Raw genomic sequence first — 13,552 nt, forward strand, 5'->3', positions numbered from 1 at the left:
GATAAACTGAACGGACTGTATGTGTGAAAGGGGCCTTATATGAATTTTTTTCACGAATCAAATATCACAAAAAAACTTTCAATGGTCGATTGAACAGACCAGAAGAGACCAGATACAATAAGTTCTTTCTTAGGGTTTTCATGCCCTTTAGGTATTTTTTATATTAAATTCGTTATTCCCCTGCATCTTAAAATAAAGTGTAATATAAATAATAAAGTTGCGCTAAAGGTTCAAAAATGAAACAAATGAGTGTCCATATATAAGTCCAAAGTTATTGAAAACGGTGATGTGTAGAACCAATAAATGGTCAATCCAAGCTCCCAATGGTATTCTGCTTACCAGAAAAATGAATAAATAAAGCAAAGAATCCAAACAGGAGTCTTGACAGCTTGACTGACGATGACATTAAAAGGATATATTATGTGCTATCAGAACACAAAAATAAATGAACATAAATAGGCTGATAAAGGTGTGTATCAAGATGAATGGACCCCGATAGGTGAAAAGGCACATATAGCTACTCCTTACCAGAAGGTGATCAAGATAATTATAAATGCCACAAATGACAAACGAGTGTGTTATCCTCCACCGATCATAACGCCTCTTACCAGACTCCCAATAAAACTGCACTTGTAAGGGTCCTGGTGTTAAGGAGGTAACTTTGGCTCCACATGTATTGCTCAAGGAAAAAAGGCCAAAATGGATATCCCCACCATAAAACAAAAGGAAGCGCCATAGTGTAAAATCCAAGAGACTATTTATTAAATAAACAAAGAAATCTACTTGCATGCAGGACAAAGGATAACGCATATATTGTGAGCTGCCGGCCGGAAGGCTGCGCTCGTCCGCACTTCCTGGACGCTCAACGGGATGACGTCAGCACGCCGTGACCTTACGCGTTTCCTCACAGATGACGTTCTCAAAGGTGCAGAAGGCATGCTGACGCCATCTATTTATGGAACAACAAAACACAACATCCGGAATCAGCGATGCAGAAGCAGCCATTTTACCCATGGGAATTGACCGGAACCAGTAAAGGCTGAAAGATCACCAGAATACCGGAACAGTTATATCGGCCATATTAACATAGGCAAAACAGGAAAGGAGAGACGGATACTAAAGGGGAACATACACTGAAATTAGGTTACTCCCAGTAAACCGACCCTCGGCAAGATAATTACATCCAAATAGATAATCTGAGTGGCTAATATTAATAACACCCCATATATTAAAAATGCTGGTTACGGGGCATAGAATCCCCAGAACACAGGGCACAGCCAGGGGCATGCACAAGGCGCTGCCTGGCGAGGGAGATCACAGGCTGGGGGGGAGGCTTGGATCGGGCACGGCTTCAACAGGACAAATCACATACACAATATGCAGGTACAAGTCACGGAGGTGTGCCAAGGGAAACAGGGAAACCAGCGACTGTGGCTGCACCATAGGCGGCTGTCTAGTTCGCCTAGTGGTAGCACCAGCCCTTGATATACTTTGACATTGGCTTTTCTCTGTGACCTCTCATCAGTTCAGTCTCAACCAGGTGTTTGACAGCATCCCATCACTATAAGGAATAAGTCCTGCGAGCGACCCTGAGGCTCTAAATCGATCAGTTATTTGCCGCAGACACTCCACTTCTCATAATAGTGTGTTTAATTGAAATAAATATATAGTGTTTCGCAAATAAAAAAAATTATAAAATTAATTAATTTGTGCTTAAATTATTAAAAACCCAAAATATTTATATGTGACATAATATTAAAGTGCTAATAAAGTGGTAAATATAATATAATACTCATAGAAAAGAGAAAATAAATAGATATAAAAGTCCAGTGTGCAAAGTGCAAAAAGCCAATAAACAAAGTCCAAAAGAGATATCCCCCTGAGGAAGACACGACGTGATCCCTGTGTCGTCACGCGTAGGGGAGGGGACAGGACGGACGGAGCGATACACTATTTGTCTAGGTGAGGCTGACAGCTATCGGCGCACGCTGTGGAGACCGGCGGCGCTGTGCAGTCTCTCCCACTATACCACCGCGATTTCCACCATTTACTTGATGCTATTGTCCAAGTGCATGTGTTGCACCTACAAATGTGAGTGAGATTTATCCACCTTTATTTAATAAAAGCTGATTGTTTAAGGATTTCATACACTATTGCAAGTGTTTTTGTTTGCATATATACTGCATTGATTGACGCTGCAACTCCTGTGAATGAGAGGAGCCCTGAAGGATATGGATGGATGATCTTTTTGGGATAACAATCTATGCGCTCTTTTTAAGGATTTGAGGTGAGCACCCATTCACAAGGGGGTGCACGGCTGGCTGTCCACTGTGACACTCTGGTCACTTCTCTCTGGGAGCACAGATCACTTTAGGATTACATTTTGGACTTTGTTTATTGGCTTTTTGCACTTTGCACACTGGACTTTATATCTATTTATTTTCTCTTTTCTATGAGTATTATATTCAGGGCTTTTTTTCAGCGGGAACGCGGGGGAACGCAGTTCCGGCACCTCCAGAACTAAATGTATGTAATGGCAAGGGGTGCTGGGGTGTGCTGGAGGGTGTATTGATGCTGGCTAATAGGGAATCTATTTTTGCAGAGGATGGGGATCTATTGTTGCTGGGGAGGTCTTTTGTTGCTCATGTGGGATTTATTGTTGCTGGGGTGGGTCTTTTGTTGCTGGGAGGGACTTATTGTTGAGGGAGGGGTCTTTGTTACTGGCTGCTGGAGGGTCTATGGATGCTGGCTATTGGGGAATCTATTGTTTCTGGAGGGGATCTGTTTGCTGCTGGAGGGGATCTATTTGTGCAGAGGAACTATTGTTGCTGAGGAAGTCTGTTGTTGCTGGTGGGGTATCTATTATTGCTGGGGTGGGTCTTATGTTGCAGGGGGTCAATCATTGCTGGGAGGGATACACTGTTGAGGGAAGGTTCTAATGTTGCTGGCTGCTGGAGGGTCTGTTGATGATGGCTGTTGGGAGTCCATTGTTGCAGGGGTGGATCTATTGTCGCTGGGGTGTCCATTGTTGCTAAATCTATTATATTGCCTTTCTTGTTATCATTAATTCTCTAAAAGGGGTGGTACTAGGAGGTGGGTAAGAGATAGAACTAAGGAACGGTGCTCGGAGGTGGGTAGGGGACGGAGTCAAGGGGTGACTCAGAAGGGAGGAGTTCCTGCACCTATTCTCTGAGAAAAAAAGCCCTGATTATATTATATTTACCACTTTATTAGCACTATTGGCACTTTAATATTATGTCACATATAAATATTTTGGGTTTTTAATAATTTAAGCACAAATTAATTAATTTAATAATTTTTTATTTGCGCAACACTATATATTTATTTCAATTAAGCATCCCATCACTGGTGTCATTGAGATTTGGAAAGCGCCACCCAGGCATTGGTGTCAGTGGGAGAAGTAAAAGCCCTTCAGCAATGTTGTAAGTAAAGCCCCGTACACACGTACCGAATGTCAGCCGAACGATCGGCCGTCTTATGTCCGGTGCTGTCCTGTCGGCTGAAAACTGCAAAAGACTGCACACGAATTTTGTCGGCCAACAACAGCCGACTGCAGAAGTGATGTCATGTGATGGTTAACTTTCCGTGTGTTTTTTCTTTTCTGAGCATGCCCAATCTGCTGTTTGTCGGCCGAATTCTGTACTGACTGGCGAACAATCGGCCGTTCTGGTGACGGCCAACAAAAATTTTAAAGTCTGCACGACAGATTCTGTTCGGCCGAAAATGCGCTGTCGGCTGTCGGAAGCATCATACTAACAAGCCTACAATCGGCCGATCGGTCGTCGGCCGAATATTTACGGCCGACATTCGGTACGTGTGTACGGGGCTTAAGTGTAACAAAAGACACCTGGGCATTGCTTTTCACCTACCTCTGTGTATGTCCGGCACCGCTCTTTGTTATGACTGGGACTATGCAAGCACCATTGGGCATGGGATTACTCCTCCTTCCTGTGAATGTGAAATATTGATGTGTGCTGGAATGGAGCGGCTCCCTCTCACATGCAAGCCTGTCATTGCAGGGGCCATTTTATTTCCACCATATCTACAGATTGGCTATTTTGGGTACTGCTGGTTTACACTTTCACAGCTTACAGTATAGTATGTTTAATAGTTACATGCCAGCAAGTTTAATTTTCTATTAAAGCAGAACTATAGGCAACATGTTTTTTAATTTTTGATAGAGGATGGGAGAGTTCTAACCCCAATCAAATGTTTATTTTTTGCCCTCTGTGTCCCATTGCGGAGATTCCCCTTGACTTCCTGTCCCATTGCCAAAACAGGAAGTGAGAGGAAATCCCTGCAAATTAAGGGAATTTCTTGGGGACCCCCCAAGGTCACCAGAACTAGTGTCCCCCATTGGAAGATTTCCCTCTATTACTTTTCTAGGGACAAACCAAAATTTGGGATTTTCTTTATTTTTACTTTTAATGATAATGGTAAACAGAACAAATAGAGAGGGTGAATCTTACCTAACGGGGGAAAAGCTGACAGGTGTTGTAATCCCTCTTCATTCTATCCAAAACTAAAAAAAAAAAAAAGTTTTGCCTTTAGTTATAATTTAAAGCGTAACTCCACTTTTATTGAGAAAAAAACATTTCCCTCTGGGTGATCTCTGTACATTACAAGGATTTTAACAAACTTTGTTGCAGATTCCGACCTTTTGTTATTCTGAAGAAATCAGTGTTTGTTCCTCTGTGCTGAGTGGGTACAATGGGAGTGGTATCATAAATATCTATCAGCTGTGGCAGCTGCAGGGCTCTAATGAGGGAAGTTGCTGGGCCTGCATCCCTTTAGACGTGTTCCTTTTGTGAGTATCTTACCATAAATGATATTTTTGTTGCAGGGGATGCCAGAAATCTGACTTATATCTTAGGCAGACTTCTGGGAAAATTGGTGAGCCAATCGCACAAGCAGGAAATGATGTTTCTGGGGTGTGGTCAGTATACATTCTGTGTACAGAACGGCTCCAGGCAGCCATATTGCATTGCATTTTCAGAAAATTACAACAGCTGCAGATTGAAAAGGAAAGGTCATTTTTAATAATATTCAATTAAAATATGATTTGTGTCACAACTGTATACACTATATTGTTTTTTCTTTATTTGCTATTTTTTTTTCCCCCCTCACGAAAGTAGAGTTACCCTTTAAGGCCTCAGCTTTACCATTCATTTAAAGTTCCTTGTATTAAAAATGTATCATACTTCTAATCAAATGTAACAATTTTTTTTTTTTTTTTGCTGTAGTTTCTAATCCAATTTTTTAAAAATGTGAAATTAGAACAAGAATAGAGAGAATCACTAAGGACACATGTTCCAGTGACAGCCGTCTAAAGGTAACCAAACACACATTACAATCTGACTGTACAAATTCCTTAAACCCCTTAGTGCCCGCAACTCCCAGCCCTTTAAGGGGTTTTAGATGCCGGGAGGCGGGATTTCTGATCATGTGACCGTTGTGATTGGCTGTCACATGATCAGAAAGCTCCCGATCCCTAGTATACATCGGGAGATTTCTGGTACCTGCTGGCTACCGTGTGGGAGTGGGATCTCAGTTGTTTTAACCACTTGCCAACCAGCCACTGTATGACAGTTATACGGCAGCAGGTCGGCAGATTCCCGTGAATCGCTGTACCTGCTCCTATGGGCGCCCACTTGCCAGCAGGGAAGCCGAGGTGCCGGGCTGGCAGCCGTGATTGCCGCCGGGCACCCGCGATCGCTCCCCGTAAAGAGAGAACGGCGGTCTGCTGTTGTAAACACACCAATATGGAGTATCCACCAATAATAGGTTATCATCCGCCGCTGGGACTGCACACAGGATCTCTTCACTACAAGGGACACCACAAGGCAACCGATCCCAGCCTGAATACCTAATACCATCTCTATTACCAGATGCACCTCTCAGCAACCTAGAGGAGAGAACCAAATATGGAATGACTTACTTTATCTAGGGACCACACTCCCTCTCTATTGACGGAGAATCAGCAATACGTTCCCCGCCAGAAAATCTTTCTTGAATATATACACCAATAAATTAAGAGGACCATACCAGTTACCTTTTGAACTTCAGTGCAACAGGCACATCTCCAACTATATATGCTGAGACAATTGCCATAAGAGACAAGTGCGACCCCCCTTTGGGCATCCTCGTTGGGGCCACATTTGGGAAGACCCACACCCTCAGGGACCAAGAGGTGCATACATCGGCACTCGACATAGCGGAACCCCTTTCTTACTCTTTTTCTCTTAGCAGCAGTGACTCACTTGTCGCACCCCCAACAACCCACAGGAAATCATAAATCTCCCCACTTTCAGACCCCTGAAGAAAGGTCTGCGTGCCTGAAACGCGTCGGGTGGGAGGATTTCCTTCAAGTAACCAACATATACCTCTGAGTATATGCATCACCATTTTTTTCATTTTTTTTCAGTTATATATATATATTCTTTGAATATCACATCATTTATGCTTTCTGTACAACCTTATGCAACACTTTAGATCTATGTAAGATCTATTTTACTATTTGTTAATAAAATTATTTAACTTTTATACATTTGTGGAAGTGTGTTTGCCGGTAAAGTCCCACACCCTAGGGGGACCCCCCATTCTGTTTGTCCAATAATAGGTTTGAACGATTATATTATGCTAACAACTACTCTCTCCATAGAGAATCCTACCCTCAAGGAGACCGTGACCATAATGGAGGGTGGGGAAGTCCCTCCTGGACCCCCAAGCATTTTATAGGAGGCTACCCTAGGAGGGGACATGGAACTTATCCAGGTTACGAAAATTACAGGGGGGGATTTTCAGAGAGGATATGGAGGTCCCCCGGAAAAGGGGAAAGGAGGATCCCAATTAAGAGGGAGAGAGAGAGGTCAATATCCTGAAGAGAAGAGGTAAGGGGATTGGAGGCCATGGTATCCCCTGGCACCATCCCAACACTATGGAAAAGAAACATTTTCTTTTTTTTTAATTCACTAGAGGTACTCACATATTCCTGGTGATTCCAGCACACCAGGCTTCATCTGATATTCAATATTAAAATATGTTCCCCAAAGAGCCACACAATCACTGTCTCCCATGGAATCCTCATTCCTTGTGAGGGTACGGGTATCACCACCATCCTTGCCCCTCCCCTATGCGTGTCGACACAGGGACCACGTGTCTTCCTCAGGGGGATTTCTGTTAAATTTCATGCTACCTAATTTTTAGTGGTAGCAATGTGGGAAGGCCTCTTTACCCTTTGTCAGTCACCAAGGTGGTACCCTGCTGGGTGTGGGGAAGGTTCTTTGACTCTAAAGTGGCTGTAGGCCAGGATATATTAATTAGCCAGTTCTGAAAGTTGGATCAGGATTTCTGACACCAGCTTATCATCCCAATACAGTGAGTCCAAACACTACATGACAGTGGTGTTTGGACTGGGCAATATTAAAATATGTCCTGATGCACCCCGTGATGCACCTCCTTCCCTAAATAACATAGAAAATTGCAAAGGTATGGGACTTGGGACTTTAAATGAGGTGCGAGACGCCCAATGATGAAATATAAAATGCAAGTTTATTGGAACATACAATGTCAGCAAGTAAACACAGACAAGTACCGTATTATCAAACAGATTTTTGATGTTATACATAGTATATTATATATTCATGGTCAAATTCAGTATTCCTTAGAACAATCCATGGTAGGTATGAAAATGCATCCTGGTAGCCCGACGTGTTAGGTGAACAACTGTTCACGAAATTATGCAATACATCATTTATATGAAATAAAACAGTTTGTGGCATGTAATAAAGATAGTAGATAATGTTATACTAATGCAAAACACTAAGGGGTCACCAAGGGGCCCATACTTACAAATCTGTTAAAAAGAAATCGCATGCTCATGTTCCATTGGCTGCCGCTGGGAATGTCTATCCCGGGAGCTGTTGACCTTGGATCCACGAGGGCCCGGTAGGACAAACAGGGCCATACGATAAGCACAAACCAACATAGTGTGGCATCCACGGTGATAGCTATATCCCCGTGGATGCCACACTATGTTGTGCAATTTTCAGAAGGTGGAATTTTCCCCAAAAAAATGTTTTCTTTTTTTCTTCATTTATATGTATGTTTTTTTTTTCTGTGGAGGCGTATTGAAGGTAGTTTTCTTTTATTTTTTTCTTTGTATTTGTATTTTTTCCCTTTGTTGTATGTATTTGGTCACTATTGGTGTACCCAGGGCTTTTTACTGCAGGTCCTCTCTCCACTCAACTTACCTCTGAGCACAGTCTCTTATCTCCGCCCCCATCCACCTCTTAGTACCGCTTCTTTTAGAGAATACAGAGCCAAATATCATTTTGTGGTGTTAAGTAATTTGTGTGAAATTGTTTAATGACAATACACCCTCCCCCCCAGGAACAAAATACACCCCCAGCAACAATAGATCCCCACCAGCAACAATAGATCTACTCCAGCAACAAAAGACCCCAGCTGGCAACAATAGATCCCCCAGCAGCAAGCATCAATAGACCCTCCCCGCTCAACAATGGATCCCCCCGACAATATAAGAACCCCAGAACAAAATATCTCCCACTGGGAACAACAGATCCCCTGAAATGGTAAATCCTCCTAGCGCCAATTGACCCCCCAGCAATATTGCAACTTCCAGCTACAATAGATACCCAGCAGCCAGCATCAATCGACCATCCCCCATCAACAGTGGATCCCCCAACAACATAAGAACCCCAGAACAAATGTTCCTCCACAGGGAAAAATAGATCCCCCCTGCAACAGTAGATCCCTCCAGCAACAATTGACTCTCCCAGCAACACTGCAACCCCCAGCTACAATAGATCCCCAGCAGTCGACATCAATAGACCCTCCAGCCTCTTTTTCCAGTACATACATTGTGTGATGGAGGTGCCGGAACTGCGTTTCTCATCTTTTCTGCAAAAAAAAAAATGCCCTGGGTGTACCGTTTTGTATATATTTTATTTTACTTTTCATTTTTTTCTCTCTCCGTTTTGTTTTTTTTCTGTGAAAAAAACCCATAAAATAATGAGGCTAGAGGCAAAGGTCATTAAGCTTTTTGGGTTTGCTAGGAGATGAGCTTTAACCCGCATTCACAGGATTGGCTAAAATAAGCTTATCTCATTCGTATGAATATCTATACAATTTTATATTTAGTTTTCCAGGAAAATTATGTTATGAAAAACACATTGTCTGTCCAATTTATTCAAGTTTTCTGGTTTTCTAGGAAAACCACTAACGTCCCTAACCAACAAGCATGCAGCGGGTGAAGTCAGAACTTTCTCTTAACACAGATTTCTGTTGACCACATCTTGAACTAGGTACACTAAAGCTGGATAGGAGTCATGCTGTCAGGTACGTTTGTTGGGACTTTTCTGCACCAATCTTATGATGACATTTTTCACCTCTTGGTTCCTTAAGCTGTAGATAATAGGATTCAACATTGGGGTGACCACCGCATAGAAGACAGAAGCCACTTTGTCTTGTTTTTCCTGGCCAGTGGACGATGGATGAAGGTAAGTACAGTAAACTGTAACATAGAAGATGGTCGCGCACATAAGGTGTGAGGAGCAGGTGCTAAACGCTTTGTTCCTGCCATCCACAGACTTTATCCGTAAGATGGAAGATATAATGAGGGTGTAGGAGACCAGGATGGTTGTCAGAGAACTTAAGGTAAAAAAACACACAAAGAATAGGGTAATGGAGGTGCAAGTATGGCTTTCAGAACAGGACAGCCTGACCACTGGAGAGATATCACAGTAAAAATTGTCTACAAGGTTTGATTGACAGTATTCCAGACTGAAGAGGCAACCGGTCTGTGCTGATGAGTGCCCAAAGCCAACAGAAACAGTAAGAAGGACAAGACCAAGACATTTCTTCATCGTCATTATTAGTATGTAGTGTAAAGGGTGGCAGATAGCAACATATCGATCATACGCCATGATTGAAAGGACAAAGACCTCTATACTGGCCAGAGCAACATAAAAGTAGAATTGAAGAGCACAACCAATAAATGAGATGAATTTCTTGTCAAACAGGAGATCAAAAAACATTTTGGGAGTAACAACTGAGGAATAGAAGAGATCCACCATAGAGAGATAACTCAAGAAGTAGTACATTGGGTTGTGAAGGCTGGGTGAGATTTGTACAACTGCAACCATTCCAATATTTCCGCATATGGTAATCATGTAGACCAGCAAAAAGAAGATGAAGAGGTACGGGGCCAATTCTCTGTCATCAGTTAGACCAGAAAGTTCAAAAACCATCACTTGTGTCTTGTTGGCGTTGTTCATGGGCTTTTTGCTCTGTGACGTCTGAAATAATTATATAGGTTATGATCTACTGACAAGTTACACGAACTGGATATGTTTGTCTTACAGGACATCTAGTCAAGGGCATAGCTACTGATCATGGGATCATATACCAAAATTTTGCTGGGACCCTCTCAGAAAACTTCCTACTGTTGTTAATCCTAAAGCCCCGTACACCCGATCAGATTATTGGACGATCTGTCGTCCGTTTTTTGTGGCATGCTAGTCTGATGTGGAAAGTGAAGAGGTTATTTTCATACGAAGATTTTCCCGTACGACAGAATTCTACTTCAGAAGTGATGTCATGTGTTGGATTGCTTTGTATGTGTTATTTCCTCTCTGAGCATGCCTAGTCTTGCTCATAAGATTTTTCCCCTTCGAAATCTGTACTAATGAGACGAAAATCGGACGTGTGTTGACGGAGGACAAAAATTTTATAGCCTGCACATCAGGATTTTGTCAGCCGAAAAGTCGGAGTCGGCTGTGGAAAGCACCATACTAACAATCCGAAAATCGGCAGATCGGTCGTCGGATGAATTTTCCCTTCCGAATTTCTTATCGTGTGTACAGGGCGTTAGTAAGTTTAAGTCAAGGAAAGGGAGAAAAAGAGCTCTCAAAATAGTCAGTACATTACTTGGGAGGACTGTTTTAGGTATACAGGGTAATTTCAGTGCTGGCTAGGATGGCTAGAAGCTCTGAGGGCAAGAAATCTGCAATACTAAGGCAACCAAACAAATTCCTCTTACTACATGGCCTGCAAAATGTATGTGGCTATCAACAACTGTTCTGAAGCCTCCTTCTCATTATTTGAACTCAGCTCTTGTCCTGGGAGTATAAGGTCGGTGTTAAAAATAGGAATGAACTTAGTGTTCAGTCCGAAGATCAGTTTGGACAAGACCCTGGCTGTTAGGACGTTAGTTTAGGTGGTCCTGCCTGGACGATTGTGACAGCTTACAGCTGTCAATGGTTGCTAATGAGCAGCAGCCGTTGTGTCCTTACCGGCCACTGATGTCACCCAGCCAATTTACTTACACGGCCGGAAATCCCTGTCCACTTATGCAAATGAGTGGGGAATGAACCCTTGCCTAGGAAGACGTCATCTATGACGAAACGCGCCGGGAAGGCGTGCTGACGTCACCACGTGATACCCGGAAGTCGGGCGGTTGCATCCTGTGGATTCTGCCGTTTACAGAGCTGTTTTCTTTTATATACATGTGAGTTTTATACCTTTTTTAAATAAATATTTGTTGCTACATACTTCACTATGGTGGCCCTTATCTTTATATGGTGAATTGCGGGGGGAGTTGGCTGCCCGTGCTGCTTCTGATTACCGTGGTACATACCTATTTGGCTCGGCTTCAAGTGGAGACTCGTGAGGGATCTTTTGGAGCGGATTGGTTTCAGAACCCCCATGATATACTTTGAAGGGCTTAATTATACACTCCATCTGGTAAGCGCATTAGCGTGGCTTTTGGCACTTTGACACCGTGGAGGAAGATTCATATAACTGTGGTGGAGGATTTATTTTCCCTACACATTCAACACTTACTGTTTTGGACTTTCTTTTCCTTTATATATTTAAGGCTCGATTTGGTTTGGCTACCTCATTTATATACGGGGGCTCGCATTACCTTATTTAAGGTTGTGATCCTCTGTTACTTGATTGTATATTGTTCTTTATCCTTTGTTGCTTGATTGCTTATTGTTACTCACATCACAATATAAGTATATGTTGCATTAACATACATCACCATTAGCGCAGCTTTATTACTGATACTGTTGTTTTGGTGTTTCCCACTGTAGCTGCAGCTTTTTATTTTCATTTTATTTTGTGTTTAGCGCGGTTATTTTTGTTATTATTGCCTAAATATGGTCAATGGTTGTCAAGGGTTGTCAAAGCAGAGGCTGCTTGCACCTGTTACTTCCTTACCAACCACTGTCGTCACCTGGCCCTTTCACTGACATGGCTCGGACTCCCTGGACACATAATCAAATTGGCAGGGAATGGAGTCTTACATCATTGCCCAATTATGGCCACATACAATGTCCCATCTCAGGGGTGGGGGGGGGGGGGGGGGGGGGCAATGCTTCATTCACCTATTTTGTTTGGATGAAGCAATCTTAATGTTTTTTGTGTATGGTCAGCATTAGGCTACAGCTATAGCAGAGACTCTGCCGATACATAAATGGCCATTATCAGTGGCTGACAGGCCACCATATGCTGGCATTCATAAAAAGTATGGGTATGCATGTCCTTCCACTGTCTGCCCTCCACTGTCATTTGTCTTCTCTATTAAAGACTCTATTGTCTTCTCAGTTCTCACAATGCCTCCTTTGCTCCCCCCATGCCTCCTACTTTCCATAAAAGCATCATCCAGTCCTCTAATGCAGTGGTTCTCAATTCCGGTCCTCGGGACCCACCAACAGGCCAGGTTTGCAAGATAACTAAATTACATCACAGGTGATCTCATTTGCTTCTCAGTGATTGCAGTATTCTAGTCTGCATCCCCCCAAGGTAATACTTAAAATCTGGCCTGTTAGTATTACCTTGGGGGATGCAGACTAGAATACTGCAATCACTGAGAAGCAAATGAGATCACCTGTGATGTAATTTAGTTATCTTGCAAACCTGGCCTGTTGGTGGGTCCCGAGGACCGGAATTGAGAACCACTGCTCTAATGTATAAAAGACGTAGTCAGTCAGTAGCATAAACACAACAGTTTTTATTTTTCTGAATCCCTATAAAATTGTTAGTGCTCCCTGCAAAGAATACAGGTCATACCCACCTCTCCTGCTGTCGGCACACTGATCTTTGCTTTATTGAAGAGATAGGGCCGCTTGAAGAATCCTCAGAAGCTAACACTTACCTACACCAAAAATGAGATATCTGATGCTTCAGGAAGTCAGTCCATGGCACAGGAATTGGGGGAACTCAGAAGTAAATAATTCTTGCAATAAAAGTCATTTTAACTGCACATATTCTTCCAACCCAAGAACCAAAGAGAAAACTCCATCTCCTCAAATCATCCATCTATACAATGAGGGAAACAATTTGTTACCATAAAGTGTAACTAAACCCAAGAACAAACCGTTTAACAAACCGAAGAAAGTTCAAAATAGATACATTGAGATCTGTTAGTGACTCCTTTTATGTCAGCGGTTCTTCGAATATAAAGTGCCAAGCATTCCATTGAAAGAAGGACAACCCTGCCTTG

The 13,552-nt window shown here is 42.7% G+C and overlaps 1 protein-coding gene across 1 annotated transcript; it reads right to left on the minus strand.

Moving 5' to 3' along the window:
* Positions 1–9,377: 9,377 nt before the first annotated feature.
* Positions 9,378–10,319, minus strand: LOC309553034 (olfactory receptor 5AP2-like; the record flags this gene model as incomplete). The annotated part of the gene is made up of 1 exon (XM_082253934.1): positions 9,378–10,319. One exon carries the CDS (start codon positions 10,317–10,319, stop codon positions 9,378–9,380), a length of 942 nt encoding a protein of 313 aa, XP_082110060.1.
* Between the last annotated feature and the right edge of the window lie 3,233 nt (positions 10,320–13,552).

Source organism: Pelophylax lessonae (genome assembly GCF_965119305.1).
Source record: "Pelophylax lessonae genome assembly, chromosome: 4".
Taxonomy (NCBI): domain Eukaryota; kingdom Metazoa; phylum Chordata; class Amphibia; order Anura; family Ranidae; genus Pelophylax; species Pelophylax lessonae.